The 26,204-nt window shown below is 51.9% G+C and overlaps 1 protein-coding gene across 4 annotated transcripts in view; it reads right to left on the reverse strand.

Moving 5' to 3' along the window:
- Positions 1 to 2,359: 2,359 nt before the first annotated feature.
- Positions 2,360 to 26,204, reverse strand: part of EPHB2 (EPH receptor B2) — a 189,435-nt gene continuing 165,590 nt past the window's right edge. For all 4 annotated transcript variants that reach the window (XM_044996013.1, XM_044996012.1, XM_044996011.1 and 1 more), the window contains exons 12-15: positions 24,933 to 25,082; positions 18,149 to 18,342; positions 15,615 to 15,770; positions 2,360 to 12,186 (exon numbers count right to left, since the gene is read on the reverse strand). In XM_044996013.1, coding sequence (XP_044851948.1) covers positions 12,078 to 12,186; positions 15,615 to 15,770; positions 18,149 to 18,342; positions 24,933 to 25,082 — 609 coding nt within the window. In that variant the 3' untranslated portion in view covers positions 2,360 to 12,077. The remainder of the gene's footprint in view (positions 12,187 to 15,614; positions 15,771 to 18,148; positions 18,343 to 24,932; positions 25,083 to 26,204) is intronic.

Here is a 26,204-nt window from a genome sequence, read left to right on the forward strand (position 1 = left end):
TTCCTCAGCTCATCCTAATACCCTACTCTGCACCTGCTCCGGTTTGAATTCAACTTCCTTAAGCATGGGAGACCAGAATTGCACACAATACTCACAGGATGAGGTCTCACCAGTGCCTTGTATAATGGTAATAACACTTCCCTGCCTCTACTGGAAATACCAAGCGCAATACATCCTAGGGCTGCATTAGCCGTTTGCACAGCTGCATCACATTGACGGTTCATAGTCACCCTTTGATCATCCAATACACTGAGGTCTTTCTCCTCTTCCATTGCTTCCAACTGATAAGTCCCCAGTTTATAGCAAAACATTATTGGTTTTAGTCCTTAAGGGCATGACCTTGCACTTTGCATTATTACATTTCATCCCTTTTCCAAGATCATCCAGATCTTCTTGTATATTCTGGTCCTCCTCCATATAGGCAATACCTCCCAATTTGTGTCATCTGCAGATTTATTAGCACACTCAAGTGTTGTACCAAAGTCATTAATGAAAATGTTACATATGATTGGTCCCAATAGCAGTCCTTGAGGAAATCCACTGCTGACCCCCTCCAGCCTGGCAGTTCACTACCTTTGTAGTGTCCCTTTAACCAGTTCCTTACGCACCTTTCAATTCTTGTATTTATCCCAATCTTCTCCGATTTAACTAGCAATTCCCCATGTGGAATGGTATCAAATGCTTTACTGAAATCCAGGTAGGTTAGATCTACTGCATTTCCTTGTTCTAGAAAATCACTTATCTTCTCCAAGAAAGAGATCAGGTTAGTCTGGCACAATCTATCTTTTGTGAATCCATATTGTATTTTAGCCCAGTTACTATTCACCTCTACCTCCTTAACTATTTTCTCTTCCAAAATTTGTTCTAAGACCTTGCATACAATTGAGGTCAACCTAATGGACCAGTAGTTTCCCAGATAATTTTTTCCCTTTCTTAGCTATAAGAACTATATTTGCAATTCTCCAATCATAGGATACAACCACAACTCGGTGCTTGTTTCCCAAGCCCAGTACCGACAGTCCACCATGTGCAGCTGCTCCGTGAATGCTAGCAGGAATCTTTGTTTCTTTCCATTGCACACAGCAGGACAGGCAATGCAGATTCACTTTCTGTTTCCCAGCTCACGAAATACTGCAGGATCAGCCTCATTGTGTTCATAACGCTCATTATCAGACTGCCTGAAGACATGGATCCTGAACTGCTGGCCAGAGATGGCGGGTGCACAGTTTACAGGGACTTATAAAATGGTGCAAAATGAAGTCAGAAGTCCATGGAATGATAGCACGGAAAGAACTGCATCATGGGACAGCGAGCACACTCCCGTGATGCACTGCAATCCGTTCCCAGATCTCCCAGCGGCCGCACGGGGCCAGTTACACAGTGGGATAGCTACCCATGATGCAACACTCTCTGTTGATGCAAGAGCACCGACTGTGGACTCACTCCACTGACACAAGGAGTGTTGTGTGGATGTGTACAACTGATGTAATTAAAGCAGCATATTGGCGTCGATGTAACTTAACTCTGTAGTGTAGACAAAGCCTTAGTGTGAGCATTATTTCTCCCCATGTGCATCAATTGTAGAGCTGGCTAAGCTCTGCAGAGAACTATTTGTGAGCATTCATTCAAATAAAAACAGTGAATTCACTTCTGTTAAATTTGTGAACCTGTCATTAATTTAGTGTTAATTTACAAGCCACTTTTGTTGATTACAGGGATGTTGATGGAAAGTAAAATCTCACGAACGCGCATGCAGCTCTTTTCATGTGGAGGTTCATGTCAGACGTGTCTGCTCAGACCTCTTGGGCTCTCCTTGATTTTCCTCCTGCTGTTTATAAATGTTTCAGTCATCCCAGCAGGAAGCAGAACCACCATGTGACTTACATGATCAGTCACATACCAGGAATAATGAACAGTGAGCTGTCCGCTCACTAGTTTACAAACAAGCCATTGACAAACTCTCATAAAGGGTTTGTGGCACATTCCAGAGTAACAAACAAATCTGTGAAAATCAAGGTCTGTTTGTGGAAAAATTGCAGAGAAAATAGTAGAATTTGTAAAATTAACAGCTTACGTTGTCACTTTACACTTAGCAGAGCACGTGGTGCTGCTAATTTTAATCTAATCTAATCTATCTGTCTCTCAGTCAATCATAAGGATATTTCTCAGACATGTCATGTGCAGTCATTCCATCTGTGTCTCTCTAACGGACCAATACCTTTTGTGTGTCTCTAGTGCAGCATTTACACTGCAGCAATATTGCTGTGGAGGGAAAAGTTGGAAGAGGCAGCAAGGAAGGAAAACCACGAGCAAATGCTTCAAACGTTACAATTCACATTTATTTTGAAAAAATGTTTTGTTAAAAATACTCCTACAAAGGCATTGGAGCAGCAGGTTTCTGTTTTGTTTATAAATACATCCGATTTATTTTATTTTATTTTTTCTGAGTAACATCCAAAGATGTTTGACGAGGCCAGGGGAAGCCCTGGTCGGAATGGAAGACACACACCCCTGTGTTACAAGGACCTGCACGCTATCTCCCCATTCACATTTAAAAAAATACAAACACTGTCATGAAAAGCATTACATTGTCCACAGGGCCACAGCCAATGTACAGGGCAAGACAGAGCAGGTAATCAGGATTGGGACCCCCCTTGGGCCCACCAGATAACCAGGTCAATCCATGAGGCAAATGTTGGGTGGCTAATGAGCAGATGGAACACTGATTAGTTACTCGTCTTGGGCAGTCGAAGGGTCCCTCTCCCTCCCAATGAGGGCTTCGAGCCATGAGGTTCTGTGATGAAACAAATACTATTAACCACCTTGTGAGCCAACAGATGAACTAGGAACACAGCAAAATGGACTTTCAGCCACAAACACCTTACTCCAGACTAATGTCAGCTCCTCTTCGTAAGCCTTTCAAACATGTAACTGGTTAGAGCTACTCAGCACCTCTTTGAAAGGGGAAGTCTCCAGCATAGTACGGATGATACTGAAGCATCTCCTGAAGGTAGATGCTAACAGGCAAGCCGAGGCCTTGCCATTACACTCAGCCATCCTTTCCACTACGGTGTGGCTCTTCGCCTCCCTACAGTGTTATCTAGATGTGCATTGACGGATTTCCTTATGTGAGAGCAGGTAGTTTCCCCTCTGCATTGCTGACCCTGGCTCTGGGTGCAGAAGTCCTGCAGCAGGGACAGCCGCAGATTCTGCTGGAGTGATATTGGTTGCAATAGCTGCCTTTCTGGTAAATGGAGAGCAACGTTTGCTCTCTGCGGTTTGTCAGATGCGCACTGAGATATGAGACTGGGTCGACTGCTATAGAAAAGGACGTTGAGTCACCCAACCCAGCCTAATCTATGTTACACTGAGGTCTTTAGGCTCATGGTTATTGCTCACCTTCACTGAGCTCCTCACCTGTATCCCAGAGAACAATGCCACCCTCTGGAGCCCGCAATACTGGCTGGGGCCCATTCAAGACACGTCTGATGGCCTCACCCTGAGAGGCGCATTGAAACCCAGCTCTCATCGGCATCAGCAGGAATTGTGGCTGTTCAAAGGTGCTCGTGTCTAGAAGATGGTTGCTACAGAGTAAGCCAAGGCTCTTAGTACAATATTCTGCCTTTCTAAAGCATCTAACGGAGGATGGCAAAGAACATTATTAATTAACTAAGCTCAATGCACTCTTGAGGCACAGGGAGAAATGATTTGCAGAGGTCACAGAGCCGAGACAAGACCCAGGGTACCTAACACCTATCCTAGGTTTAACTACTAAATCACTCTCACGCCTCCCCCCTCTCCTGGGCTCAGGGAACTGATTGCATCACTTCCAGAAAATACACCCCGACTGTGCTTCTTTGCTCGACCTGCAAGCTTCCCTTTCCACTGACCAATCCCACAGTGAAGAGCATGCAGGGCCTGACCCCAGGGTTGGAATTGCAGATCTCCTTCACACTGGCACTAACCAAGTCCTGCTGCACGCTTGCTCCCCACACACTGCTCCTGATCGGGCGGTGGGGAGGCATGAGGGCTTAGCTGTGCTGCTCAATAATTCACCCCCTGAGAACGTGGATCACTGTTTGCAAGGTGGCTGGGACAATCTGCTCATTTGTCCATGGGGAGCCTGATGGACCAGGGCCCCTCCCTGCGGCACAACACTGGCTGGGAAGGACCCACAGGTGCATAATATTTAAAATAATAATAAGCTGCATCAGCCCTGCTCTCCCGACATCCCTTTGGGCTTCCTTGCAGACCCATCCTCCAGGGCAACTTGCTCCCAGAGCGGATGGGCAGTGCAGGGAGCTGGGGCATGGACTTTACTATGGTTCAGGGATAGAGCAACCTGGCTTCACTCTTCCATCTGCTTTCCTAGCTGTGTGCATCAACACTGGTGTGCTCTGTGGTACTCTGTGAAGGGAGGAGAGGCCACAAAGAGAAATGGACCAAGGCAGAGAGAAGTTTGGAGCTGGTTGGAGCTGCAGTGAGCTCAGTGCCAGAGGATGAGCCCCAGAGAAGCCAGATTCATGTTTAGCCTCAGACACTGGGTGGCCAGAAAACCACTCCGCTTTGCAAGGCATTTGAAGGGTGCAAATTTTGGTGTCATTCCAATTCTAATGTAAATGAGCCCCTTCTAAAATGGCAGTTAGGGGCTTGATTGGGCTGTGGACCAGCTGTTTTCAAACCCCAGTTCTGCCTGATTCTCCAACCCAGCTGCTGGATGAGGAGTACGGGCTGTTCTGGGGTCGGTCTCTCACTCGCTTTCGTATCTAGCTAGACCCTGGACCCGAGAAACCTCCCCAACAGCATTTCTGTGGAAACCAACACGTTTCCTTGGAGCATTCGATTATTCAATGGAAAAAAGTTCAATCGAATGTTGTTGTCCAGCTTTACCCAGCCTGGGAGAGCACAGCAGCCCCTTGCATAGTTCTAATGGACACGTCAGAATGGCTTGGGGTGGGGGGTGCCACTCTGAATTGCACGCCCCCTCCCCCCCGCCCAGACTGGTCCCCTTGGCCCTCACCCCTTAGAAATTCTTTCCTTAAAATAATAAAATAAAACCCTTTTTCCTACCAGACCCACTTTATGCCTGCTTGGGGGCCCTGTGCTACCCACGCCCTGGGCTGGTGCCCCATCCTCCCTGCCCAACTCCTGTGGGCACCATGGTCCCACAGGAAGCTCACCTGTCCCAGCTGCTGCTGTAGCATGGCCAGTCCCAAGTGGTCAAAGCTCATGAAATGGGCCCTCAGCAATCCTGAGATTAGAATAAATGCTCAGTGCTGGGCCTGTCTCTGCCTGCTAGCAGGGCGCCTTTGAGATCCCCTTTCACAGCGTTTGGGGTCTCCCTCCATGGCTTTAGGGTGACCTGTCACAATGCTTCTCCACAGGTAAGAGCTAGGAATTGCACCTTTGGTTTTGGTTTTAGGAAAGCCCAGATTCTCTCAGAATCCCAGCACTCCAGAAGCTGGGGCTTTAAAAAAAACACCCGATATTGTGAGACTCGCAATGAACTCATGAGCTGGCAACACAGTTTAAAGCTTGAGGTTTGTTCCCACCCGTCGCTCCCAGCGCCAGGCCCAGCAGAGGCAGACTCCTCAGGACCTCAAAGGGCTTTGCAGCGTTAATGAAGGAGGGCTCCTCACCCAGCTGTGTAGCACCTCAGGTGCCTGGATGGCTGGAGTGATGATGGGGCAGGTGGGGACAGGGAGTTCAGACTCTGCCCAGCAGCAGGACCAGTCAAAGCATAAAGGAAATGCAAGGAAGTGCCTGGGGATGTAAGCGCCACCGGCCTTCACCCTGGAGAAGGAGGAGGTGGTACACAGCACCAATTCCCTGCTCCAACTCACAGCCCCTTGCAGGGTGCTGCAGATGGGATCTGGGAGAAGTGACCCCGCCCCCCAAGGTGTCCCCTAACTCCTCCTTCCCAATCCCACTGGCTCCTCCCCCACGACACAAAGTGATGATTTGTTCCCAGGTAACCAGGAACTTTGTTCCGAGCGGCTGGTAAACCCAGGTCCGGATTGCTCTGGGGGCAGGGGTAGATTGGAGCTCACAGCTCCAGCCCAGTACTCACCACCGCCCAGCATCCAGGCCTGGAGCCTTCAGATCTCCCTGGCTGGCAGGGTGAGCCTGAGGCACATGGAGCCCATCGTGTCCTGCAGGACAGCGCGGCACTGCCTGCGTGACCCTGCCAGACGGGGGCGCTGCCTGCAGCCCGTTCGCTACATGGAGCTTGCGGGATGTTGTTTGTGGGCTCTCTGATGCTCCCCCACATGGGGTCTCTGCACAAGCGCACCCAGAGCTATTCCAAAGGAAAATATTTGTGTGCAGCAACCAGAGACACAATGATACTACAACCCCCTTCCTGCCCACCCCTCTGGGCTCAGGCCCTGGCTCACACCAGTCCCAGGGAGGCCACACACAGACTGACCGTGCGGCCTCTTGCTTCACTCAGGATTTCCGCCAAGGCCTCGTGTTGCATTTCCATGCCCTGAGCTGCAGGTTACAACAGGGCAGAGGCAAACATGGGCGGGTCCCTTCTGCGGTGAGCTCAGCCACCAACCCACACCAGGGGCTGCGCTTTGACAGTCGCTCAGGCACTGGCAATACTGTGATGGCTGAAGGACGGGCTTTGCCTCCTCAACCATCTTTCATCCCTCCACTCCCCAGAGACGACCTAGGAAATATTCCAAATCATTTGTCACCCTGCCCTGGAAGTTTCCTTTAGTTCTCTCCCCGCATTATTTGTTACTAAGGACAACAGCGTGAGAGAGAATCTTGCATCATCATCATTCACTCCACTCCCCCAAGTCAGCATCAACTTTTGCGCTGGTTGCTGGGGAGATGATTATGATGCCACAGATCGGCTGATGCCCCATCTCCGGCAGGGAATCAGGAGCAGGCCCAGCTGAGCTCTCAAAATGCAAGGACTCTGGCTCCACACAGGCTTCCTTCAGAATACAGAGCATAGGGGAGGAAAGGAAAAGCTGTCCCTCCTCAGCCTCTCCGGGATGTTTCCCAGGAACGGCCAGTGAAGGTAACCTCCACAGCAGACATGATCCATTGTTGCTGGCAGAGCAGCCCAGACCCAAGAGATGGACTGCACTATGGGTGGATGCGTTCCTGCCACATTTAGGACCAAACATCGATAAAACATCCCCTTCCCTTCAGCTGTAACAATGCCTCACCTTTGGAACAACCCTGCACTGGTGAGTTCCTCCCTCTTCCCCGGCTGTTTTACACTCTAGATGGGACCAGCCTCGTGGGTAACTCCTGCCATCTCAGCTAGACTGTGATCTTCTACAATAGTTTTCCATGCAATGACTGTAAGTGACAAGGTGATCACTGCTCTCCTCTCTGCCTTGCACTGGTGATTACGTTATATGCTCTGCTGCAAATGGGTCTCCTCTTGCTTACGCTGGTGTAAATCTGAGCTAGTCCAGTGAAGCCACCAGGGCTACCCTGGTGTACAAGTGTAAGGGAGAGCGGGAAGATGCCCTTTTACTTGTGCACCACGACAATTAGCTGATACCGTTATACAATGAATTAATGCTGTTGTGAGCAACAGGCACCCAGCTCCCGGGGGTGCCCCATGCAGACTGCACTAGTCCTGGAAGTTACTGGTCACTATTTGTGGGTGAGTGCTCAGAATACATACAGAACCTAACTGAGCAGCTCCTCAGCTGGCGTCAGCTGGCACAGCCCCTTTGATTTCAATGGTGTTTGGGCTATTGACAGCAATTGAGACCCACAGTTTCTTATCTTTGAGACATGAGACAAAAAGATGAATCCCTGAATGGCGAACCCCAACGGCCCCTATATCTCCATCCTCCACTGCGGCTGAGAGAAAGCAAGTGTTCATGGCAGAGCTATAATGAAAGTGCTTCCGAGTTTATTTTTCTTTTACCCAAAGTAGATCTTGGCCGTTAATTCTACTTACAGGGCTGGAGGTGAAAGCTATGAGTTACTTGTTACGTATGACACCCTTGGGATTCTGGTACGCTGGCACCAGCACCCTCCATCCTGCTCTTTCTGGTCCTTACAGCTCAGTCATGGGATCTACACCACAGGTGGGTCATTGCTTGACTTTTTTATTGCTATTTTCAACATAACTTTGGAATTCCAACTTAAGTTCTCCTGCCAGACACCATCATTACTGATGCAAGGTGGGCTGTAGCAGCCGGAAGATGGACTGTAAGAAGCTGGAGGAAGAGAACCCTAGATCTGGAAGCTGGCCTGGACGGCTGGAGGGGAACAGCCAAAACTGCAACAAGCTGACTGACAAACTCAGCAAGATGAAATTGTTAAAACACACACACACACCCCACATTGTGTCACAGTGTCCACATTACTTTTTCACTCGTTACCTGCTCTCTGTATGAAGCTGATTTTTGCCACTAGAAGAATGTTTCATAATAGTATGTTTTACACCCATGAAATGCAATTGTTTGGAAGTCACCCCAGTGGCTCTCTGCTTTCCTGGGAGCAGACCCTAACTCCAGAAGCATTACCAGGCAAAGGGAGGGTGAGGACCACTGGACAGCGGCACCTCACATCCTCAGGAAGAGCTGGAGAGCTGCAGAGAGAAGTGGTGCATTTCTGGCTCATTCTCTGCTAGTCCCAGATAAGCTGTCACAGTGACGCCTGGTATTAACAGACTAGAAAACATGCACTTCTTGGACTGACACCGTGTGATTTTTGTCCAGGGAAGAAATGAAGCTGCACCTTTCTGCCTTGTACGTGGCTGCCACAGCCAACTACGGCGTCCACTGCTCTGTACAATCCCTTCTTTCACAGTGCGTGGGGTCGGGCGGTTAGATGTGTGTAATGCCTGTTGGCTGGTGAAGAGCAGGTTTAGTGCATCAAGACAGCACGTCACCCAGTGGACATGATCATAAGGTCTCCCCAGAGCCCTGTCCGACTCTGAGGGCTGCAGCATGGCCACCACTCCTACTGAGTTCATGGAAGCATGTAATGGGTGGCACAGAACAGTCAAGCACTGTCTGGGAAAGACAATGCAAGCGCATCGTGTGATCATTCCAGATGGTTGCTCCATTGGAATTTGCTGGTGGGTTTTCTACAGAGGCAGCTCTCCTCGCGCTCAGGAGCTTTCCTTGTGCACAAAGCAGCTGGCTGGCGATGGCTACACGGCTCAGCACGAGCACCCTCGTCCGATACCTTTGGGCGACACTGAGGAGCTGTCCTGTGTTAAAATGTAGCATTTGCAGTGGAAGAGAGAGATGCGGCATGAAAGCATTTCTCTCTGCTGCTCTGCTCACCCATCTATTATAGACTGTGTAGGGAGGCCTCCATTTTCCCAGTACCCCTCCATACCCCCGGCAAACACTAGGAATGCTCCAGCTGACACCACTGTCTCTTGTGTGCCAATCCGGTAAAGTTAGACCACACCGTTATCAGGTACGGTGCTTGTTAAGCACACGGCCGGTTTACACACACCTCGGTTGAATACACACATAAAGACTGACTTGACTGTGTGTCAGAACGCAGTGCAGCCAGCTGACACCCCCAGGAGCCTACAGAACACCTGGCGTTCCTTCAGTCTGCTTCCATTGCTTGTTTCTCACCCCAATCATCAGAGACTGGGCCAAACTCTGCTCTCAGGGAAATCTGGAGCAGGGCTATTCATTTCACAGTGGCTGCTCTGAATTGACACTGAGGTCACTGAGAACTATGGCCCCCGGTCCACAGCACGGCCCAGTTACAGAGGGGCCCAGAATTCCAGTGAGCGTTTGGCCATCAGGCCGTGTAAAAACCAGGCCCAGTATCTAGACACATTTCAGATGAACAGACTTGGCAGTTCTGGCTCCTCCTGCAGTAGCTGTGCCCCGAACACACCAGAGAGAACAGAGCTAAGCAGAGGGGTGACCCAAAGCTCACTGGGACCTGTCTCCCAGCCCATGTTTTGTCTCCCGGTCAAATCTTAAGGGGAAAACGTTAAGTATTTTGTACAGGGCTTGACAATTTTATAGAGACTCCAGTACAAGCCTGCATGGCCCAGAAGGGTAAGCCGCACACAGGGTTCTATCCATAGCACATGCTTTGCCCTTTTGGCTTTAGCCACTGGAAAATAACCAAGACCAGCTCCGTGCGAACACGTCTTCACGGCCCTGTGCCACTGCACAGCAAAGGTGTTCCTGTACGAATGACGCGGTGACACCGGGCGCAGCCCGAGGAATGCCGAGTGACACCGCACACGCCCAGGACACAGGGTGATGAAAGCTACAAGAGCAAATCCAAGCGTTTGCTCTCTTGCACTGCCTACGATTTGTCCAGTGGTATGTACACATGCCGGGGGGTTGTTCTGTAACTAAAGCCTCTATGTCAGTTCTTTATAAACCCCCTGACTGACTGGTTGGCCGGTTTGGTCTGGGGAGGGACCTGCCTGCTGTGGCTCCCTTGGCCAACCAGCTTTTGCTGTTTTGGCCTCCCCTAGATGTGGCAGCTGAGAACGAAACCTTTGGCACATGAAGCACCTCCTGAGGCAGGGGGCTGAGCATCTGAGTGCATGGCGTTAGGTATCACAGTGAATGATTTACCACCTGGCCTGTGACAGCATCCCTACTCTGAGAAACCTTATGCCAGGATACTGGCTGCTGCCCGTAGTGCATTCCCCCTCCCTCTCTCTGCTGCATGCACCGCATCTTCTTTTGTCACAGCTGGTAGGACCAGCAAAGCTCTTCGCTTCTCACTTCTCTAAACAGTCCTGCGTCTCCAAAGGGCTCTGATCATGACCTGTGGAATGACCCTTCTTTCCCCATCCACAAACCCCTCCATAACCCTGCCCCGTCCTGCAGCAGCAGCCCCAGCTGGGCAGGTGGTTATTTCAGCCGGACACACGGCAGTTATAAACAGCTGTCAGGCAATGGAAATTACAAAATAACAAACGACCAAAGAGGAGGAAACGTGAATATAAAAAAATCTTGCCCTTGGCATATTGTCTAGTCGGTAAGCTGCAATTCTCCTTCCACAGGGAGAAGGTTCAAGTTCTTGAGAGATACGAAGCCTGGAAATGTCAGTTCCTTTTCATAAAAAAACCCAGCCAACCAACCAACCAAAAACCAAAATCCATCCCCCAAGCCACAAATTGTTGTAAACAAACAAGGTCAAAGGACAAATCTCCAAACAACGACAACAGAAAAATAAATGGACACGTCAGCATTTGTAATCAAAAACTACTACATACTGTACTTGGGAAGTCTTCTGAGAAAAGGTCATTGGCAACTAGTGAGGCGATCACTAAAAGTCTTGTGCATATGATATGTATGAGACAATGATGCCATTGGAGGGCTGGATGGGCAGACCCCTGGAAAACGCGTCACTCACTAAACCGTTCCATGTCAAGAGAAAATAAGAGCTCTAAAAAGGATTGGTTTCCCCATCCCCCACTCCCAATGGGTTCAAGGTTCCTTCTCATCTGCAGAAAAAAAAAGACTCTTCTTGTCTCAGTTCGTTTATTTTACAAAAATCTTCAGCTTTGCAAAAGTTTGCCACTTTACAGATGCGCTTGGTCCATTACACGGCAAGAACTTCTCAACTCTCTCTCCCCCTGTGATTTGCCAGCTGGGGGCTTTCGGGGATGACTGCTGGCTGCAGGATGTCCCCAGAGTCACCATCCCAAGGGAGAAAAGGAGGAGCGCTTCCCATGTCTTCACTTGGCTTTCATCTCCTTGACAAAGTCTCTTTGCTCCAGAGGCGTCTGAGCCTGCAGAAGCAGCCTTGTGCAAGAAGGAAACGAAAGGATCTGCTCTTTTATCTCCCTTTGGAGACTCCTGTGGATCTCAGAGCCCTTTTCGAAAATGCCATTGCTTTATTATTATTATTTTTAAAAAATATTTCATAGTTTTCCCAAAATATTTGTCTTCCTTGTTCCCTTTTTTCCATTGCTTAAATTCTAGAAGCTCTTGGCAACTTTTTGTTGTCAGGATGTTTCTTCCTGTTGCCACGATCCTTAGAGCAGCTGCCTGTCTCTGGTGAATGCAGAACACTCAAGAACTGGAGCTTGGACGTACAGGGGCAAAGGGGAGAAGGGCCTTGAGGAAGGGTGTGAAGACGTGTGAACATCAAACCTCCACAGATTGGATCTGATTCATCTGTGCTCGCATCACTTGGATACTGTTCAGAATTTTCTTCTGATGGCCTGCTAAAGTGACCCCGACTCGCAGAATGTCCCTTTGGAATAAAAACAAACACACAATAAAGGCCAGTAAGGAACCATGTTCAGACACAGAACAAACCCATACGCTGAACATGCATCTGCAGAGCTTTCTTGAGGAAGCTGGGAGTCTTAGGGTTGCTTCTATTAAACTATTACTACAGAAATGTAACAGGTTAAACTGGATTTGATCTCTCACTCGGGGCCCCAGGTCTTTGTCTGTTTCTAAGTCTCTCCCTAGCCTACTTCTCCTAGCCTCAGCACTTCCTTTTAGATGGCTGCACTATGCCCAGGATGGTCTATGCCACACGCCATATTCAGAACTGACGACTAACAGCTCATTCCCATGTTCAGAACTCGGCAAATCATTGAACCGCAACAAATGACGTGAATTTGTTGCTGATGAAAGGTGGTCGGGGATGCAACCCCATGCTCTGGGTGTCCCTATGCCTCTGTTTGCCAGAAGCTGGGAGTGAACGACGGGATGGATCACTTGATAATTGCTCTGTTCTGTTCATTCTCTCTGGGGCACCTGGCATTGGCCATTATCGGAAGACAGGACACTGGTCTAGATGGACCATTGGTCTGAGCCAGTGTGGCCATTCTTATGTCATCTCTCTCTCTCTCTCATCACATTTCTCTCTTTCAGTTTTCAGATCCGTAACATGGGGATCATGACACTGACCTTTCTTTGCAAGGCACTTTGAGGTCTCTGTATGGAAAGCATGACATTATCATTCATTTTTATTATCGTCTGGGTATTCATATGAGTCCCATTGCCATAACGTACATGAATCCGACGGAAGCTGCCCGTGCTGCCCCTCAGCTCCATCCCAAGGGATCCTTCTCTAAGACAGCTGGTCTTTTGCCCTTTTGCTTCTCTAAGGAGAGTGCCAACAAGGATGGCAAATTAGTGCCAGCGGTGGAGATTTTGTGTGTGGGCACCCAGGACCTTCCCACTAGGACTGGGGCCAGCAGCTCATTTCACACAAGCCGCTGCACAACCTGTGGTCACTGCCAAGCTGCTGCATCCCGAGTGGGGGCAAGGAGGCTCCTGTCCCCTGGCTAATCCTGTATATTTCTCCTGGCCAGGATTTCCACAGCCTGAACCACTGGCTATTAGGGGACTGGTTTTTATCAGAAAAAGTCATGCTTGTGAATTCTATGCCCCTGGCTCTACACAAGTCCCAGTGCAGCAGGGGGCTGGCACTACGAAGGACGTATTACTGTTGGTGGTGAATTCACTGTTGTAAATCAGACGCTCTCCACTGACTGTTGTCACCCCACTGCCTGGACACGTAGGGGCCAACCACAAGTGACAAGGGACTGCAGGCCAATTCCTCCAGTACAGGAGCTATGTAGGGCTGCTTGCATTGGCCTTCTGACACCTCCAGTCACAAGCCAAGGGTGAGTGGGGGCAGGAGAGTCATGTGCCAATAGCAGAGAACGGAGTAGGCTGCCCCACGTTAAAGCAGCCCTGTGCCTGTGCCTTCTGAGACAGCTCTATGTGTGAGACTCCTAACACAGTGGTACCCCAAGGCCCCAGCAGCCCTGGTATTCCCCAGACTCTCAGACAGCATCCTCTGTGCTACCTCCAGAAGGAAAGCTGGCTTCTGGGTGGTGGGCTCCGCATGGACCTCCCTCCCTTCCTGCACAGACAGATACTGATACTCAGGCTCCCAGCACCCTTTATTGCACCACAAGACCCCAAAACAGGCATCTCTAAAACCCTCAGCTCCCAGCTCCCCCTCTCCCCCCAGTCTTTGCTCTCCTGCTGGAATTTGTGGGGTGGGCAGACTTGCTCAGGGAACTGTCTGCTCCCACCTCTGCTTTCCAGCGGACGTGTTGATGAGCAATCTCATTTCCTGCCGTGTTCCTAGGGAGAGAAAGCGTCTCCCTTTCACAGCGGATTTTGATATTTCAACCTGTGGTTTCATTCTGATTACAGACCAAACTCCAAAAATTGGAAATTCTCCACAAAAGGGAACGGAGCCACGCTTGCCTCGTGGGCTGCTCTAGAGACGTGGACCCTGGGGGCCCGGCGAGGATGCAGTGGGTGTGCCAGGCTTTCCTGGAGCCATGGAATCTGGAAGCTGCTGAGGACCCAGGAGGCAAACCTGGTGGGGAACTTGGCAGGTTTCAAAACCTGCCTGGGCAAAGTTAGAACTTTGGCAAAACTGAACCATCCCCATGAAATGTTTCCAATTCACTGAATCAGCGACCAGCTCTGTATATACAGTCATCTGCAGCTTCCATGCCCAGCGAGACGGAGAAGGCCGAGTTTGGATATTGGACATGCTGCAAAGACCAGTCACCTGTTCGGCAGAGCTTTGGGGTCAGAGTGCTGACACCATGTGCCTCAGCTCCTTCCCTACCCAGAGCCTCCCTCTCGCCCTCCTCCTGCTGCTCGGATTGTCCTAGGGCACCTGTTACTGCCGTGTCTAAGCTCCGCCTGGAGGCTTCTTAAGCCATCTCTAGCAGTCCGTGGAGCTGCTGTGGAAACACGGACACACTCAGAACGGTCCTATGGATATTTCCAGGCAAAGAACAAAACGAAAAAACCCCGAACAGAAAAGGTCAGTTTGGCTGGTTGGCTGGATGGGTTTCGACTGAGCATCAGCTGTAAGTGTGCTCACCTGCAGGCTGCCCTGCCCCAGACCCATAAGAAAACAAAGCATTCCAGTGCTTACCGACAGCTTTACCGCATGGGTCATTAATTCCACTGTCTCCGGCAGGGCCTCCAAAGTTTGATGCACCTAGCCACAAATCTTTTAATAGACGTCTCGAGGCCCTAAGGGATTCCAGCAGCCCGCAGCCCACTGGAGCTGGCATTTCAGCAGCCTGCTCATCTCTGGAGAGCCTGCTCCATTTTTGTTACTGCTGGATGGGGGTGAAGGGGTGGGGGGCATACCATTGTTTCTAAGGTGTGCAGGGTTATTTGGAATGAACGGGAGACCATCCTGGCTCTCAGAATCCTTTTTCAGGGAGTGACTTGTATGCAATATGCACGTGCTTGTCAGCAATGAATCCACTGGGGACATGGCATCCCAAAGTGCCCTGCAGTGGCAGGGGAACTGCCTGGTGCCCGCCTGTAATCTTTACTGTTCCCCCTTGACATTGTCGTGCTAGTTCTGGGGTTTGGAGAGCCCCATACAGAACTGCATCTTCATAGGAGGGAGAAAACCAATCGGACAGCATGGAGACGAATGGTGTAGAAATATCTACTAGACAGATACTCAGCCCACGGATTAAAGAGGAAAGGCGGGACTGGAAAAGATTAGAAATGACTGGGGGGGTCTTTTCTTTTTCTGGCAAAAAATTATTAATATTGCATAACAATAAGATTAATATAAAGCTCAGAAACCTCAAATCTGAAAATGGCCAATTGTTGCAAGATCCCTGAGGTCTTTGCTTCTGTTTTGTGACTACTGCTCTTGGCACTTACTCCATGGTCATCTGGGACACCACGTCAAAGGTGGCAAAGCCGGCACTGGCAAAGCTCTCCTTGTACTGGCCCATCTTGATGGCATCCAGCCATTCATCCACTGTGTTGAAACTGGTGTAATCGGGGATTGTGCGGTCCAGTAAAGGGAGGTTAATCCTGAAACAGAGAGAGAGAAAATGAGCAGAAGTTAGTGGCAGCCTGCGAGGGGCTTTCTTTACCCCTTGTTGGCTGTGGAAGATGGGGCAAACCCTGGAATGCACCTGCAGCAAGTTCATTCACCGTCTGTCCCTGTGTAGATGACTTTACCCAAGTGTGGAACAAGAGTACAGAGTGAGTTTGCGGGGCTGGATAAATCTTACCCTTCCCTCCCCCTTAGCAGCTCAAATCTAGATTGATCATAGGGAACAAATATTTAACAATGGCCTCTTTAATCTAGCAGAGAAAGATGTAACATGATGGAACATAATGGCTGGAAGTTGAAGCTAGAACAATTCAGACTGGACATAAGGTTTAACAGTGAGAGTAATTAACCCCCACTGCAACAATTTACCAAGGGTTATGGTGAATTCTTCATCACTGATCCTTTTAAAATCAAGACTGGATTTTTTTCTACACAATGTGCTCTAGGAATTATTTGGGCAATGACCTATGATCTGTGTTATACAGAGGGTCAGAGAAGATGACAGAACAAGGAGCAATGGTCTCAAGTTGCAGTGGGGGAGGTTTAGGCTGGATATTAGGAAAAACTTTTTCACTAGGAGGGTGGTGAAGCACTGGAATGGGTTCCCTAGGGAGGTGGTGGATTCTCCTTCCTTAGAGGTTTTTAAGGTCAGGCTTGACAAAGCCCTGGCTGGAATGATTTAGTTGGGGATTGGTCCTGCTTTGAGTCCTGGTCCTGGACCAACCTTGGTCCTGGCTGGACTAAAGATGACCTCCTGAGGTCCCTTCCAACTCTGATATTTTATGATCACAGGGGTCTCTTCTGGCCTTGAAATCAATAACTCTATTAATCTAAGCATATGATGGGGATCTGGGTGCTAGTCCCAGTTCTACCACTGATTTACTATGTGGTGGTGGGTATATTGCTTCCCTTCTCTTTCTCAATTTTCCCATCTGTGAAATGGGGACAATAGTACTGAACTCCTGGGGGGGGGAGGGGTGTCGAGAGGCATGTCTGCACAGGGCTCTGGGGAGCTCAGCTCAGAGGAGCAGTAGAAATGAATACAATTGTTATACCCCTTAAGGGGAGCCCTGGTTTTAGTTGTAACAAAGCAGACCTGTGAGGATAACAATTCATAATGACAAGTCAGTAGCATCTGCAAAGTCACTCACATCCTACTGCCTACCCACACTTCCGTCTCCTGTCTACACAGCATCTTGTGGCTCCAGCACCCTTTCTAGCTCTTCACAGATGTATTTGTCAGAGCAGCGAGGCTGCACTTGACTGTATGCTGGTGCCAGCCTGTGATGCTATCTGTGGGGCTGCGGCTGCGTTAAGCGAGCTCCCCCCAGGGCCAATCACTAACGAGCACTGATATTGCAGGGCTGCAGATGTCCTCAGCTCATTAAGGCCTTTGTTCTGCTCTGAGAAGGGGCCAAGTGCCTGTGACGTCCGTATTGTTCCTGACAAACCGATCTGCCTGGGAAGTGCCAAAGTCTGTTTGCCCCTTCAGGGAGCCCGGGGAGGTTAAGTGGCTAGGTGGCACTGAGGAGGGCTAGCCAAGCACTTCCTCCCAGGGACGGGAGCTGGGGGCTCTTGGGGTCCAGGGAAGAAGGAAAAAACACAAGTGAGGGAGCTGCAGAAGTCCCAAAAGGCAGCTGGAACGCTCTAGCTCCTCCACTGAACCAGCTCAGGTTTCCTCCTGGGACTTGCCCAGCTCAGACCTCTGTGGCAACCTCCCTCTCCTGCCCAAACAAGACATCCATTCCCAATACCAGCTGCTCCCTCATGACACAAAATCGGAGTCGGGAAAGTTCTGTTATTTCCCTTTTCCTTGTCAGCTTTTTGCAAACCCGCCCCGTTATCAAGGGCCTTTCGTCTTGCACCTGGGCCGTGACAGGTTGAACAGGCAGCACGCTGCCACAAACGGTATCTGGATTCCTGACACTGCATGTGTCTCCTCCCCAGGATATCTTCCTCGCATGCTCACCAGGAACTCGGGCCGTGTAATGGATACATTGCTTGACAAAGGCCAGTGTCTGGACTAGAACCTGGGTCCTTGGTTTTCTAAGAAAGCTTAAAAATGCTGCCCAGTGAGCTGAAGCCTGTGGAAACCTCCTTCTATTCTTCCAGTTTTCTGTTATGCATGGCTCAGGACATGTTACAGAGGAGGACATGTGCACTGTTAATCCCGGCCAAAGGGAGGTGCATCCGCTCCACTCACCGGAAGGCACCGCCACCTGTAGATAATGGAAATGGCCAGCCATACCTCCAGCTGAATGCCTGAGATTTCAGTCTGGTGTGGACACGGTACCTGCCATCGATGGAGTTCTGTTTGAAAGAGAAGCTCAAAGGTGGCAGAAGAGATACCTACCCAGAGGAGAGGGGTGCCATGGCTTTCAGGCTATTGGGGTTTCGGATCATTTTGTCTAACGTGTTGACAATCTGCCCGAATTTGGGCCTGTGGTTCCGGTCCTTCTGCCAACAGTCGAGCATTAGCTGGTGCAAGGCGTTGGGGCAGTCCATGGGAGGGGGCAGCCGATAATCCTGCTCTATCGCATTTATCACCTGCAAGACAAGCCACAGCGACAAGGTCAGTGCCGTGGGAGCAGCCAGGAGGAGTGGGACAGCGCAAATATCATGTGCCAAAGAAATGCCCGCTGAATTCGCATTGTTCATCATCTCGTCTGCAGGGAGTGACAGGCATGGACAGCCTTAGACCACAGGGGCTGGGGTCCCTCTGTCGCACTGAATCACCTGTGACGTACCTCTGCTAGCACGTGCAGGCCAGTTATTGTCATGGTAATGACACCCAGGGTGGGAAGGAAACACCTGGTTTGCTCCCTGGCCCCATCCATGGAACAGAGCCTGAGGCACAGACCTGGGTTACTAATGGGGCAGCTCTGCCACACGTCCCCTCCCCTCCTGGTAGTGTTTTCTGCTCCCTCCATCCTAATGGTCCCCAGCCTTTCTGTGCAGCGGTGCCACTTCATCAGACTGGGCTGTACTGACCACTCAGCTGTGTGCACTTCGGGTATGTCCACACTGTAGCTAGACGCCCATGGCTGGCCCATGCAGCCGACTCAGGGGCTGTGGGGCTGGCTTGCGGGGCTCAGGCTGGATCCTGGGCTCTAGGACCCTGTGGAATGGGAGGGTCCCGAGCAAGGGCTGCAGCCTGAGCCTGGCAGTCTACACGGCAAGGAAACAGCCCTGCAGCCCGAGCCCTCTGGCACGGCCCAGCCGCAGGTTGTTATTCGCAGTGTAGACACACCCGAAGCTCCAACGTGAAATTCTGGAACAGCCTACCGAGGGAACCAGTGGGGGCGAAGGACCTCTCTGGCTTTAAGATTAAGCTTGATAAGTTTATGGAGGGAATGGTTTGATAGGATAACGTGATTTAGTCAATAGGTCAATAACGTGCCACCACTGGTAATTAGTACCGAGGGTCAATGTTGGGACACTTTTTCCTGAGTGTCTGGCTGGAGAGTCTTGCCCGCATGCTCGGGATTCAGCTGATCGCCATATTTGGGGTCGGGAAGGAATTTTCCTCCAGGGTAGATTGGCAGTGGCCCTGGAGGTTTTTCGCCTTCCTCCGCAGCATGGGGCAGGGGTCGCTTGCTGGAGGATTATCTGCTACTTGAAGTCTTTAAATCAGGATTTGGGGACTTCAACAGCTGAGTCAAGGGAGAGAATTATTTCAGGAGTGGGTGGGTCAGCTTTTGTGGCCTGCATCTTGCGGGAGGTCAGACTAGATGATCATAATGGTCCCTTCTGATCTTAAGTTCTATGATTCTATGAACGTGGGTAACAGAATGGGGAGCGGGAGGATGCAGTGGGTCACCCACAGAGCAGAGGCTAGAAAACCTGTCACAAAAGCTGCAAGAACACAGCTGGCAGATTGGCTCGTGCTTAGGAGCTGCTGCTCGGTTGCCTCTTTGGCTTCTCCATGTGCCCATGTCTGCCTGGGGGATGCTGGACCTCTCCGTGCATATACTGGACCTACCTGCATCCCCAGGCCCAGCAGGCCTTCCCCTAGGAACATCCTGCCCCTTTCCTCTGCCACCACTGGCAGTGTCTGGCACCTGGCCAGGGTGATGCGGGTGCACAGGAATAACGTGCTGTGGTCTGCTCAGAGGGCAGCCTGTTCCTCTCACAGCCGTGCAGTGAGGAAGGCTTCTGGGAAGCTCTCCTGTCTCACCCCCCGGGCGTCCCCTGGGTTGTGCTCTGGGGCACAGCACTAGCTGGTCACTGACGCGACCCGAAGAGGAGACAAAGCAGTGGGCACTACAGAGCAGGCTGCTCTGGCTCTGGACAAGAGCCCCTGGTGCCGACCAAATGAAATGTCAGTGTCTCAGAGCCTGCGGTCAGCTACTGCCCTTGCCTAGCAGTGAGAGAGAAGGAGGAGCTCACCCCAGAGAAGGTGACAATGGAAAGGTCACGCACCTAACGCTAAGGATTGTTTAGCTGCATGAGAACAGCAACTCGCCATATACAATGCAGCACAATACGATGCAACTCATTCCCTGCTATGGAGAGAGGCCCTGAATGAGAACAACAGGGATACAGCAAGTCAGGATTCAGGCACAGCCGTGTGGGGAGCCCAGACCTGGAGTAGCAGTGGAAGGGTGGGAGATCAGGTCCAAGGTACAGGGTCAAATACGTGTGTGCATGCACTGACCTGCAAGGTGAGGCTTGGAAGAGCAGGGGGCTGCCAGTCATAACTGAAGGGCATTGGCAGAGCTGGGGGTGTGTAAGGGGAATCCAGAGCTGGAATAGCAGGCAGGATGGAGGGGCACCACGGAGCTGCACATCTCTGTGTTGAGCCAAGGACTGGAATAGCAGGGGGGCTGCCAGTCAGCACTGAGGGGCATTGGCAGAGCCCTGGGCTGGGTGCAGGGTGGGGCTGAGGTGCATGGACAGGGCTGCATGCAGGGAGAGTTCAGCGCTCACTACAATGCTGCTGGGACATGCCTTCCGTCCTCACAAGGGCTAAACGGTGTCTGGGTCCCACAAGCCCCTCGCCCACCATTCCAAGAGGCAGCACTGGCCAGTGAGGAGGTGCCCGCTCAGCCTGTCTGGGTCTAACCCAAGGAATCGCTAGTGGGCTCTCGGCTCCTGGTCGGGGCTGGAGAAAACCCTCTCCTGAGAGATGTGAACTGTCCCCTCTCCCCACTCTCTGTCCAGCCGAGACAGAAAGGAGGGAAGGGGGCGCACGGGGCTGGGGACAGTCATCACACAGGCATCAGGCTCTTGGATCTGGCATTGACCCAGCAAATCCCCAGTAAAGCACCGGCCCAGCTGCCAGCCCTGAGCTCTCTGCCTCATCTCATCTTCCTGGCTCCTCCCGGCTCTCAGGAGGTTAATCTGCAGTGGGCAGACAGCACGTTTTCAGCTCACGTGAAGGATCTCTAGCAATTTGGGGCAACGTCTCAAGGTTTTGAAGTTTGTTGCTATCTGCACTGGAATGAAAGCCAAATCTTTTGACTGGAGCTGCAGAGTCTCGCTTTGGGAAGATTTTTTGGGTCCAGGGCTCCGCGGTCACTTCTGACCAGACAGACACTAACTCAGGCGCTGGCCTGGGATGTGGCAGACCCAGCTCCAAAGGTCTACTTGGCCGGGTTCAGAGCAGAGCTTTTGTCACAGATTATGCTGAGTTGGGCTGAGCAGCCTTGGTCTCCCACGCCCAAGGCCAGTGCCCCAACCACAAGGCTATAGCCTGGTCAGAAGTGAGTCACCTCTGACTGCCAGAACCTGGGACTGGACAACAGAGGTTGGCTCACTCAAGAATTGCCCTGTTCAGATCATTCCCTCTGAAGCACCTGGCATTGGCCACTGTCAGAGACCAGATACTGGGTTAGATGGACCACTGGTCTGACCCAGTCTGGCTGTTCTTAAGTTCTTATAGAGCTCTGGACTGCTGAAAACTGACACGTCTCTGAACAATGTTTTGGTTTTGCCAAAAATATTCCGACCAGCTCTGCGCCCATCCCTCAGCAGGTGAGAGGCAGGGAGGGAGCTGGGGTCTCTCTCCTTGGGAAGGAGGGCTGTGGCCTCCAGACATAACAGAGTTCTTGTGAGCACCTACACTGAGGAAGAGGTTCCTAGGCACCCTCCAGGATGGTTGTGGCCCAGGGAGAGGGACATGCTGGGCACAGAAGGATGCGTTGGATCGTGCAGTTGGGTGTTGGTTACACCAGTGTTAACTAGGAAGCCATTTGCAGTGCACAACAAATACCACTTTACCAAGCCTGACTTATGGACAATGCTACGTATCCTTAAGTGCCACTTGTTGGTGCTCTATTAGCTAATTACACGTTCCCATATCTCCAGATAACCCTCCTGGGACACCCCAGAGGGGGAGCGTTTGGTGAACTATTCTGTCCAGAAGAGAGGAACTGGGGGAGTGGCTGCATTTCCCCGATGAGGAGGTGTAAATCACAGCTATGTGCCTGCACTGGGATAAGGGGGCAGAGCCCAGGGGAATCTCCAGGTCCCAGAGTAAGTGACACACACACTGGGGCCTGCAACTTGCACTAATGGCCGTTTGCCCCCCAAGAATGGAAGCAGCTGACTGCATACATCAATCTGCCGTCACCAGCCAGAACCACGGCCAGCTCGTGCAGAGCGCAGGGTATAAGAACGGCCTGGGAGGAACGGCTCTGCAAACGGGTTTAGCAGGAAAAGGACGGGCCTGGGGCTCTCACAGAAGGCCGGCCGAGTCCTGATGCTCGTGGTGAGGGAATGTCCCAGGCCAGAAGGCCTTAATATTTCCATTCTCCGGTGCTCTGTGCAGGGGATCTCCTGATCTTCAGCGTCATTGCCTGGCAGTGACTATCCCCAGCTGCGGATCCTTCACAAGGCAGAGCCTCATTGCGAAGCCTGTGCTAGTTCCCGGCACTCAGTACAGGGTTAGACTCTGCTGCACCTCCCAGGAGGGAAGAAGGGGCAAGGCGGCTGTGATGGGGATGAAGGTAAGAGGAGTGGTGGAGTAGTGTAGGCCAAGACGACCTGGCCCTCAGCAGCTGCCCGGCATGTTCCCTAGGGAGGACCGGCTTAAAGGGAGCTCCGGCATGGGGGAGGAGAGTCGCCTGCAGCTGCTGAGGCAGAACTATCTACAGGGGAAGGACAGGGTTGCCAACTTTCTAACTGTACAAAACCGAATGCCCTCGCCCCACCCCCTGTGCCCCCTGCCCTGCCCCACCCCTTCTCAGAGGCCCCGCACCCACTCCCTCCATCGCTTGCTCTCCCTCATTCTCACTCACTGTCACTGGGCTGGGGCAGGTATGCGGGAGGGGCTGTGGGCTTTGGGGTGGGGGTGAAGGGTTTAGGGTGCAGGAGGAGGCTGGGGCCAAGGGGTTCGGAGTGACGGAATGGGCTCAGAGCTGGGGCAGGGGTTTGGGGTGCAGGAGAGGGTGAAGGCTCCGGGAGAGAGTTTGGGTGTGGGAGGGGGCTCAGTTTGGGTGTGGAATGGGGAGTAGGAAGGGATGCGGGCTTCAGGAGGGAGTTTGGGTGTGGGAGGGGGCTCAGGGCTGGGCTGGGGAGTAGGAAGGGATGCGGACTCCAGGAGAGAGTTTGGGTGTGGGAGGGGGCTCAGGGCTGGGCTGGGGAGTAGGAAGGGATGCGGGCTCCAGGAGGGAGTTTGGGTGCAGGAGAGGCATCAGGGCTGGGGCAGGGGGTTGGGGGGCAGGGTGTGGGCTTCAAAAGGGGGCTCAGGGCTGGTATGGGGGATGGGTTGCCAGAGGAGGTGAGGGGTGCAGGCTCTGGGAGGGAGTTAGGGTGCAGGAGGGGGTTCTGACCTGGGGCAGGGGTTCAGGGTGTGGGAGGGGGTTCGGGGTGCGGGCTCCAGCCGGTTGGTGCTTACCTCAGGTGGTTCCTGCTCAGCAGTGCAGCAGGGCTAAGACTGGCTCCACGCCCGCCCTGGCTCCGCACGGCTCCTGGAAGCAGCCACCATATCCGGCTCCTAGGCACAGAGCAGCCAGGGGCTCTGCGCGGTGCCCGCACCCGCAAGCACTGCCCCCGCAGCTCTGATTGGCCGCAGTTCCCAGCCAATGGGAGCTCAGGGCAGGGGCAGCATGTAGCGAGGAGCCGGACATGGCGGCTGCTTCCGGGAAGCTGCACAGAGCCAGGACAGGCAGGGAGCCTGCCTTAGCCCCGCTGCACTGCCGACCGGACTTTTAGGGGTCTGGTCAGCGGTGCCGACCGAAGCCATCAGGGTCCCTTTTCAACCCGGCGTTCCGGTCGAAAACCAGACGTCTGGCAACCCTAACCATGACTGTGAGTAAGACTTGGCTGGGATCCCCCTCCCCTCCGACTAAAGGGGACCCACAATTGGACTCTGAGGGTGAGCTGGGAAGCAGCTCCTCCCCCCGAATGAAGCCCCGAACTAACGAGATTGTGTAAGCAGAAGGCTGGGGCCACGCCCCACACTGAAGGGAAACAGGGAGAGTAGGAAGCAGCCCAGGGGACCCTGATCTGGCGTGGCAGCCACAAGGGAGGGAGCCACCTCTCTCCCCAAGGGCCTGGGTTCCGCTTTCCTTCCCTCTTCCTCCGGCTGCCTGAGAAATCATGGAGGACACCACGGGGGCAATGAACTGTGACCCTGAGCCTGGGGGCCCAGCAGCCGAGAGGCTGTTGGCTGCAGCCTGACCACTAGGCCTGCTGGCGCCTGAGTGAAGCCTGCTATAGTGGCTTCATGTCACCGTGGCATCCCCCATATCCTGTGCTGCAGCAGGGCCTGAAACCCTCCCCAGTGCCCTGGGGGCTACTTTAAGGGATGGCAGCCTCCTTTGGGCTGCCTATGGGAGATCCCCCCGCACCCAAAGTGCCCCCTCTCACCTCTGACATGCTCCCTACTCTAGAGCTTGCCAGGGACCGCAGTTTAGGATGCTTTTGTCGGCCCTATGCTACTTCTGAGCTGGAGGAATTCTCCTCTGTCCCCGTGTATCTCCTCTATGGCCCCTGCACCTAGCTTGAGTGGAGGTCAGAGCCAGCCCTATTGCCTCTACCAAAGGATTTGGCCATGAAGATAACTCTCATGGCCAGAGAATCCCCCCAGCATGCTACAGGCTGAGTTCAGCCAGAACCACGCAGGGTTATTTGCCTTTTCCATGCCTACGGCTGATTTCAATGTTTCCACCACATCTCTCTTGATAACTTACATCTTGATTGGTCATATCCCAGTAGGGCCGCTCCCCATAGGACATCACCTCCCACATGACTATGCCATAGCTCCACACGTCGCTGGCTGAGGTGAATTTCCTGTACTGAATTGCTTCGGGCGCCGTCCACCGGATCGGGATCTTCCCACCCTGCAGGCAAGGAACAGAGAGAAGGAGAGTGAGAGAAAGAAAGAAGGATGCGATCTGGAGTATTTGCATACAATGAACCGGTGAAATGGAGCCGCTGGGCCAGATAACTAGAATTCTGAGCAATGAAATGACTAATGTGCCAGAGTTCCTCGACCAGAATTTACCCCTCTCCACACTTACACAAATCAGCGCTCCTATGCAGGGTTAGACAAGGACTGTCCTTTTGGAACCAGGGGACACGAATCAATGTATTCCTCCCTGTCTTGCAAGAAGGACGAAGCCTGGAGCTGCTCTGACTCTGCAGGCTGCCTACAAACTGCTGTGATCTCTGGACTCCTGCAATACCTAAGGCCTGTTGTGCCAATAGAGTCATTTGAAGAAAAATTAGTATGTAAAAATATAGATAATCTTGAGTTTCTCTTCATCCTCTTGCTGTCAGCTAGTTCTCCCAGTGGAAGGATAAACACAGATATTTAAAAGACGTCTTGTTTAATTGTTCAAGATTTGTGGGATGCATGATACTCCTGGAGCTAGAGTTCCCACGCTGGAAGATTTGTGGCTATCTTTTTATTATACGGGGTCCTATAGGCCCAGGTTCTGTTGTTACCCTCATGTAAAGAGAGTAAATGCATTGGAGTCACGATTGGTTTAAGTTGGTTGAAGTGAGACAGATCTGGCCCATGTGAAAAATTACCTATTCCCTCTTACTAGGGGTCCTGTTAGGTGAAACAGTCTCAGACCACTACAGATGCTAGACACAGTAACTGTACAATTACCCCAAATGCCCACTGTGGCCTGAACAGACCCACTGAACTTCAGATAAAATGAGAAGCTTTCCAGGTCGGGCTTGAGCAGAGAAGGTGCCCCAAGAGGGATTGGATGCAGTGTGAGTGCTCAAGGACCCAGACTGGCCAGAGGCCTAGACAGAGAACTTCATCCTAGCATCTTCCAGCCATACCAGGCAAATACTATTGGCCAGCACTGCGTTCCTGTAAAACACAACACTCCTCTCCGCAGGGCAGGTGACATTCCCATGCTTCTGGGCTGTTGTTACCAGCAGAGTCACCCCGGGCCCAATTCATGTCCATTTCAGCACTTCTCCAATCCAGCTGTTACGTGTGC

Source organism: Mauremys mutica, chromosome 21, assembly GCF_020497125.1.
Source record: "Mauremys mutica isolate MM-2020 ecotype Southern chromosome 21, ASM2049712v1, whole genome shotgun sequence".
Classification (NCBI taxonomy): Eukaryota; Metazoa; Chordata; order Testudines; family Geoemydidae; genus Mauremys; species Mauremys mutica.